At 36.0% G+C, this 7823-nt stretch overlaps 1 protein-coding gene across 1 annotated transcript; it reads right to left on the bottom strand.

Moving 5' to 3' along the window:
• Positions 1-3897: 3897 nt before the first annotated feature.
• On the bottom strand, positions 3898-6727 carry LOC120000854 (ent-kaurenoic acid oxidase 2-like). The gene is made up of 9 exons (XM_038849013.1): positions 6294-6727; positions 5670-5994; positions 5410-5559; positions 5072-5329; positions 4898-4981; positions 4742-4820; positions 4530-4636; positions 4313-4431; positions 3898-4213 (listed from the first exon to the last, which is right to left on the bottom strand). The coding sequence occupies exons 1-9, from the start codon at positions 6548-6550 to the stop codon at positions 4123-4125; spliced, it is 1470 nt and encodes a 489-aa protein (XP_038704941.1). The 5' UTR covers positions 6551-6727; the 3' UTR covers positions 3898-4122.
• Positions 6728-7823: the final 1096 nt, after the last annotated feature.

Genomic DNA, 7823 nt, shown 5'->3' with positions numbered 1-7823 from the left:
ACATATATGAACTAATGACAAGTGTGCACGTCTATGTGGATATGTATGGATATGAACATGTGTGGTTTACTAAATGTGTATATACAAGTGTAATCTAACTGATGCATCAAGTACATATGAGTACGTAAATAAGTGATGAATGTACATGATATATAAATGTACAGGAATATAACATAGTATAAGCATGTGAAATAAATAGTTAGGGATAGGAATGCCCCCTTTGTTCCTAAGATGGGTAATCCGTCTAAAAATGTCTGGAGGTTTAGAACCATGACTACGGTTTATCTATAGTGCATATGGGTGGTTTAACTAACTAATCGTGAGGTCTCTGGATCAGGTGGCTTTTGCTCCATTGGATCACAAAAGCCCATCCCTTAATGTTATAAGAGGACGTCAATCCAGGAAGGTGTCTTCCTCCACCCATACAGGGAAGTGAATCCCATGAAAGTGGTAGGTCAACCTTCACTAATCACTAAGTAACCCGGGTATAGGGTTATGTGTGTGAAATGATAAGTGAATGTGTGTGTGGGGGCATACAAACCAATATCTCTAATATTTAAATCTCACAAGGCCCATATCTGATGAAGATATCTACAACATTGAACAAATTTATCAAATTCCTCAAATATACAAACACAAATTGGAACTAACAAAAACTATATAAGAAAAGCACAAAAATCAATCATACAGGCTCGACCCCTTTGGTATAAAAACCAATGTCCCCAGCAGAGTCGCCAGTTGTCGCAACCGGGGTCACGACGCGGACCGGCGATGAAAGGATGAAAAATATTTAGAGTCGCCACCAATTGATTCAAGTGCAATTGGACACTAAAAAATGTAGTCTACGAACCAGAAAATGGGTAAGGGGATCTATTGAGTGTGGGGAAGGTGTTAGGCACCCCACAACTCCCTAAAAGGTTACCTTGATTGATATGTGTGCTTTTTCTTAAAAATTTGATTGTGATGTTTTTGATTTTAAAAGATAACGTAATTAAAGCTAGGCAAGAGCTGAATTTTATCAAGTCCTCCTCCTAAAAAACTTTAATTCACGTATCTAATAAATTAATTTATCATTTATTTAAATAAAGATAATACAATTAAAATCTAGGCAGGAGCTAAATTTTATCAAGTCCTCCTCCTATTTGACTTTAATTGAGGTATCTTATAAATTAATGTGAATGAAAATAACACAATTAAAGTCTAGGCAGGAGCTGAATTTTATCAAGTCCTCCTCCTATTTGACTTTAATGTAAGTATCTAATTTTGTTTATCATTTATTTTTTATTTAAATAAAGATAATACAATTAAAGTCTAGGTAGGAGCTGAATTTTATCAAGTCCTCCTCCTATTTGACTTTAATGCAAGTATCTAATAAATTAATGTGAATGAAAATAACACAATTAAAGTCTAGGCAGGAGCTGAATTTTATCAAGTCCTCCTCCTATATGACTTTAATTTAGACATTTTCTTATTTTGTCTATATGAAAATTTGGCAAAGACGCGGTTGTTGAATTGACGGATTTGCGGAAAATGATCTATGCATACAATTCTAATATACATTCTAAACACGCACTCTAAACCAACAACCCCTAACATGCATACTAATCAATTTAAAAATGCATAAATATGAATTACACTACTCTACACTACTTTTCATTATTTTCATTACCCTAATACATGGCTTACATTTACAAAAATAGAATATACAAATAAAAACAAGATAAAACTATATACAAAATAACAAATAATAAAGAATACAAATACAAATACAAATATGGCCACGGAGCCCGTTCCATTACTCAAGCCCAATCCAATCTCCAAATATATGTTCGGGCCCAAATGAAGTCAAGTCCAGCCCAAGTAGAGTCGAGCCCGGTCCATATTCAAAAATCAACAAGAGGAAGGGCAAAATTAAATTCTCAAGTAATATCAAGATCCAATTTGAATCAAACCCAAGTAATACAAACCCATACCAACTAAATCCATTTTTAAATCAAATCCAAGAAGCTCGACCTAATCAAACCGGATGCGTATTCCACAAACTGAATGCAAACTATCTCAATACCGTCTTAATATAGATAACAAAACTTCTAACCTAATACAGACGTATCCGATCAATCAAAACAAATGCATTACTTAGAAGAACAACACCAGATATGAATACACCAACTAACACTTTAAAACCAGATATCAACTCCAGTTATTATTTTCAGTAAAATGTCATCAGAAACCAGCATCAATACACCATCAGATATCAACACAGTAGGCATACACATATCCGAACAAATTGAATATCAAATACCATGAATAAACCAAATACCCCCTTTAGTAAACCAGAGAGCTCCATGTATCAAATCCAAGGACCAATATCGAGCACCAAAACAAGAAGTAAAACCAGACATTTGGACTATGCATTCTTATTGTGAAGAAATAGGTATATCAAAGTCAGATATTAAAACCAGGGAATAGGCACACACAGTCCACGTTTCATTCAAAACAAACCATCAAATAGGTTATAGAATACGAGCAAACATTTTTCTTGAATCTGTGCAAACCACATATGAATTACAGAATGGAAATAGGAAGACATGCACAAAGAAGCAAGAGACAGGTTTAGATCGAAATATGGCACACCATTACCTTTCCAATGGACGGGGAGCAAAGGCAATGGAAACAGAGGCGATGAACTGGTGACAGAGGCAATGATCGGAGTAGTGGTTCTCGTCCTTTCCTCCACCCCGATTCTATTCTCCCTACTGCTCTCCCTTTCTCTCCCGATTTCTTCTCTACTTTTCTCTTCCCTTTATTCACGCCACCTTTTTTTCTTTTTTCTTCTTTTCTTTTTACCCCCAATTTCCCCTACCTTTTCTCTCTTTCTCCCCTACCTTTTCTCTCCTTTTCTTCTCCTTTTCCACCGATTTCCTTCCCCTTTTTCTCTTCCCCTTTTTTTCTTTTCCACCCTTTATCTTTTTTTTTTGTTTGTTATATATATTTTTTTTTGTATTTTGTATTTTTTTTTGGCCGGACGAAAACCGGGTACTACACAGAGTAAGCAGACCCAGATAGATTATGAACCGAACAAACATCAAATGAAATTCTGTCATTCATCATCAGCTAAGGTTTTCTCAACCATTTTCATGTCATAATCAATAACTCCATAAAACAAGCTGAATCTCACACATCAACCAAAACAATTCTCAAACCAGAACAAACAAAAGCTATTTAGGTTGATTGCAGTATATTACCTTCTTTAAATCTGGTTCACCTATCTCGATTCCAATCCCTCAGCTTTCTCTGTTTTGCTTTCGAAATCCTTTCCTCTCTTTCTCTTGTCCTTCCGCCGATGATTTCTTCTCTCCAACTGATTCCTCCCCCCAGTGCCTCTCTTCTCCTTTTTTTCTCCTTTTCCCCCGATTTCCTTCCCCTTTTTCTCTTCCCTTTATTCACGCCACCTTTTTTCTTTTTTCTTCTTTTCTTTTTACCCCCAATTTCCCCTACCTTTTCTCTCTTTCTCCCCTACCTTTTCTCTCCTTTTCTTCTCCTTTTCCACCGATTTCCTTCCCCTTTTTCTCTTCCCCTTTTTTCTTTTCCACCACTTTATCTTTTTTTTTTTTGTTATATATTTTTTTTGTATTTTGTATTTTTTTTTTGGCCGGACGAAAACCGGGTACTACAACATTCCCCAAACAACAAGTTCTTCTTCAATTCCAAAATTATGGTAATCGAGCCTTCCTTGTGCACGTTCAATTGTTTGATGTCCAAGATTCGTAGACTGGATTCGTATAACGGTGGTGATCAAGGGTTCATAAATGAAGCCTTTACGTGGTGGCATCTGTAAAGATAATGAGATACCAAGTGCTGTTCACACAATACATTACTTGGGGTGGAAGCCATGGATGTGTTATAGGGACTATGATTGCAATTGGGATATGAAAGACCGATACATATTTGCTAGTGATTCTGCTCACAGGATATGACGGCAAGTCTACCTTTTCATGCCAAAAGAGTTGCAGCAATTTTGTGCACTTTCTAAAGAAGAAGATGCAAAAAATAAGCAGCATAAAATTAAAGAAAGCTAAGATTGCTAATTTACAGAAGTGGGAATTATAAGACAAACAGTTGTCAGATTTTTGAGATTGCAATCTCTACTCCATCAACTGGTTTTTGATGTGGTAGATAAGTCATGCCTGCATTCGGATTGACTAGTTCCCACCTGAAATTTGTTGAAGTCAGTAGTGAGATCAAATTAGTGCTTGCAGAATTAACATATTTAATTTAATATCACTAAAGACAATTAAGTTGGTTTATGTACTTGTATCCGATCGAAAGATGATGAAGGAAAACCGCAATTGATATTCGAGCAAGTGTGTTTCCAGGGCAGAGTCTAGGTCCTAGTCCGAATACCATGTATGTCCCTCCCTTTGTTGGTTCCTAATAAACCTCAAAATGGCACTTAATCAGTAGCTAAATCATGTTAGTTACTATATGTATCTATGTTGGTAGTAATGATTTCGATAATTCGTACTTACATCCCATCTATCTGGGTTAAAGCACATAGGATCATCAAAATATTCTGGGTTTGTGTGGAGGTAACGGAGCCAAACAATAACTTTCCAGTCCTTTGGTATTCTGTAACCTGTACTAGTTATATATATATATATATATACCCCACTATGAGGATCAATTATGGTTGGCGAATATTGTTCCTCCTTCAGAGTATGTAGCATATAATTAATCATACCTTCAAATTCAACTTCTTTGGTGACTAATCGAAAAGAAAGCAATGCGATGTTGGCCATTCTTATTGATTCTTCGACAACCTGTAGAAACATACGTACTTTACTTATCTTGTTAATGTTAATCTGTAAGAACTATGAGAATATATACGCTGACATACCTTGTTTGTGTATTTCAGTTTCGAGACATCTTCACTTGTAATGAAATCCTCAGGCTCGTTCTTTTTCATCGCCATATTTTCATCCTAGAGTCTCACTTCAAGATACTTAAGACATGATCGAATAATAAGTTTTCGAATTTATGTATGTATGTATGTAAGTATGGGCGTACGTACCCGTAGCTTTTGTAGGACATTAGGGTACTTGGCAAGGCAATAAACAGCCCACATTGTTGCGAGGGAAGTGGATTCATATCCACCAACAACAAGACTCACAATGTTGTGTACCACCTCTATGTCACTCAATTGGTTACCTTGTTCATCTTTTATTTCCATCAACCCATCCATCAAATCATTGGTCTTTTCCGCTCCGTTTATTTGTTCCTTCTTCTTCTTTAGCTCTTCCATGAAAATTTCGTCAAGTTTTCTCCTGCACTGTAAAACAAATCAAGTCGAACTTGAGACATTTTGCTCCAATACAAAATATATATGTTAGGTGGTGTTAGTAAGTTTACCTTAGTTCCATAATGAGAAGCAGTTCCAGGAAAATTAAGTGGCTGAGCTCTTATCCCTTTCACCATCCCATGAAACAATTTCCTTATGGACTCAAGAAAAGGTCCTGATTCCATGCTTACAAACAATTTCCCGATGTTTTCGAATGTCATCTGTCATAATATATAGATGGTCACTTCACTCACTTGCTATATATATATATACACACACACAAATACGCACTGGTAAGTGATGATGCCGGTAAGAAAATAAGTTGATTGACCTTGTTGATTTCAACACTTGCTATGACTTTACCCTTCTGAGACCATGATTGGAGAGCTGCTACCATCTTTGGCTGCACCTGTTGAGCAATATGTCTCACTGTCTTAGGCCGATTGATGGAGTTTAGCACGTAGCTTCTGAGCCTTTCATGGGCTTTTCCATTAACTACAACTAGAGAATGACGACCCATAATATCAAGGTTCGGCCATTGTATACGAAACAAATCGTCCGATTTAAGTACAAATTTGTTGATCGATGGGAAGCATGCTATGATGGACGGTGATCCGAAGAGGTGGGTCCTATACATCCCCGCTCCATCACCGTACCTGATAACAAAATTTACGGATAAAATACCAATTCATTTTATGGTACAAAGAGAATAGTTGTTTTGTTAAAAATTCACATAAATATATTGTCCGCACCATGCCACGAGATCACACATTTTTGTTTTTCATAGGCCGTCGACCGTCGTCATTGGTTTGTAGATCCAGAAAATGAGTGTGTGTGAGGTTCTAGGACTTTAATATACAATTCGGTTGGACTATACCAATCCGATGTGGAATATAGTATTAAAATGATTTGAGAATGAAAAAAAAAAAAGAAGAGCGAGAGTTGTTATTCTTACTTGCGTCGCTTTGCATCGATAAACTCATCTGGTCGGCCAAGAATCTTAAAGTACCATAGAAAAGTTAACATCTCTCCAAAGAAAGGCAAACCCATGTTTCCCGGTGGTAGCTTGGCGCATCCACCGGAAGGTCGTCGAAGCATAAGAGGCATCGCATACCAAAGCTCATTCCACCACCACAACAACCACACCAATACTGGCAAACCCACAAGAATCAATGCCATAGACACTCCTATTGTAGTGTTACTACTCTCCATCCTGATCACCACCCGACCCAAAATTATTGTGGTTTTCAAGTTTCAAGTCTCAAGTCTCTTGTGAAGTACTAGTAATTGTTTTTGTTGTTTATATAAGCCGGAAAATGATTCCAACAATATTATTCGCTTTTCCAGAGTGAGCAAATCGACAAAGGCTTGCTACCCTTTCCCCATGTCCCACTATTAGACTAGTAGTAGAGAGAATATGTGCCTGTTTGGCAGGGCGGCTCCGCAAGCGGAGCCGCCCGCGGAGCCGCTTTGCGGCTCCGCGGTGCCAAACAGGCCACAAACGGCCAGCGGATCCGCTGGCCCATGCCAGCGGATCCGCTGGCCAGAAAGAAGCTCCCAATGGGAGCTTCTTTCTCAGCGGAGGCAGCGGAAGCTGCCTCCTTTATTTTTTTTTTCATTTTTCTGTTGTGGGACCCACCCCCATCATGTATTTTTTGACTTTTTATATAATTTAATGTGGGTCCCACAACTTAATCATATATATGCTATATATTATTTAGTTTTATAAATATTTTTGTCAATAAATTGAATATTTATAATTAATATTATAAAAATTAATTTAATATTTATAAAATAAATAAAATACACATTAATGATCTTCATATAAAAACTTATTATTTTATTTATTTGACTAATTAAAATTTTCAATTTTGATAAAAAAATTCTAATATAGTTAAATTAATTTCAATAATAAATTATATTTATTAAATTAACTTTAATAATAAAATGATTATTAAATTCAAAATAATACTTTTAGTCAACCGTTTTTCCGCTAGCGTCAGTTTTTAATTCACCAAACACCTCACAGCATATTTCACAGCTTTAAGTTCAGCATATTTTTCACAGCATTTCCTCTAGCATTGAAAATCAATTTTTCCGCTCTGCCAAACGGAGCCCATGTATTGAAGTTGTTGATTCCAACAAGAATTCCAGCCTGATTCAGTATAACACACCAAATCTCTGTACAATCCACCAAATCTCCTATCATGTACATGCAGTTTGATATAATATATTAATATTTCATCATCAACCACTTGTGCATTTAAAACAAAATTCACGCAATAATATATATATATATATATCTCTGTACAACCCACCAACTCTCCTATCATGTACATGCAATTTGATATAATATATTAATATTTCATCATCAACCACTTGTGTATTTAAAATAAAATTCACGCAATAATATATATATATATATCTGTACAACCCACCAACTCTCCTATCATGTACATGCAATTTGATATAATATATTAATATT

The sequence above is a fragment of the Tripterygium wilfordii genome, chromosome 6 (genome assembly GCF_013401445.1).
Source record: "Tripterygium wilfordii isolate XIE 37 chromosome 6, ASM1340144v1, whole genome shotgun sequence".
Lineage (NCBI taxonomy): Eukaryota > Viridiplantae > Streptophyta > Magnoliopsida > Celastrales > Celastraceae > Tripterygium > Tripterygium wilfordii.
Note: the sequence above shows the minus strand (reverse complement) of the source record. Positions and strands in the feature narration are given on the sequence as shown.

Coding starts and splice junctions, on each gene's coding strand:
- LOC120000854 (XM_038849013.1), bottom strand. CDS start 6,550: ATGGAGAGTAGTAACACTACAATAGGAGTGTCTATGGCATTGATTCTT. Junction 5,560..5,669: donor CAAGTGTTGAAATCAACAAG/GTCAATCAACTT, acceptor ATATTATGACAG/ATGACATTCGAAAACATCGG. Junction 4,214..4,312: donor CATCTTTCGATCGGATACAA/GTACATAAACCA, acceptor AACAAATTTCAG/GTGGGAACTAGTCAATCCGA.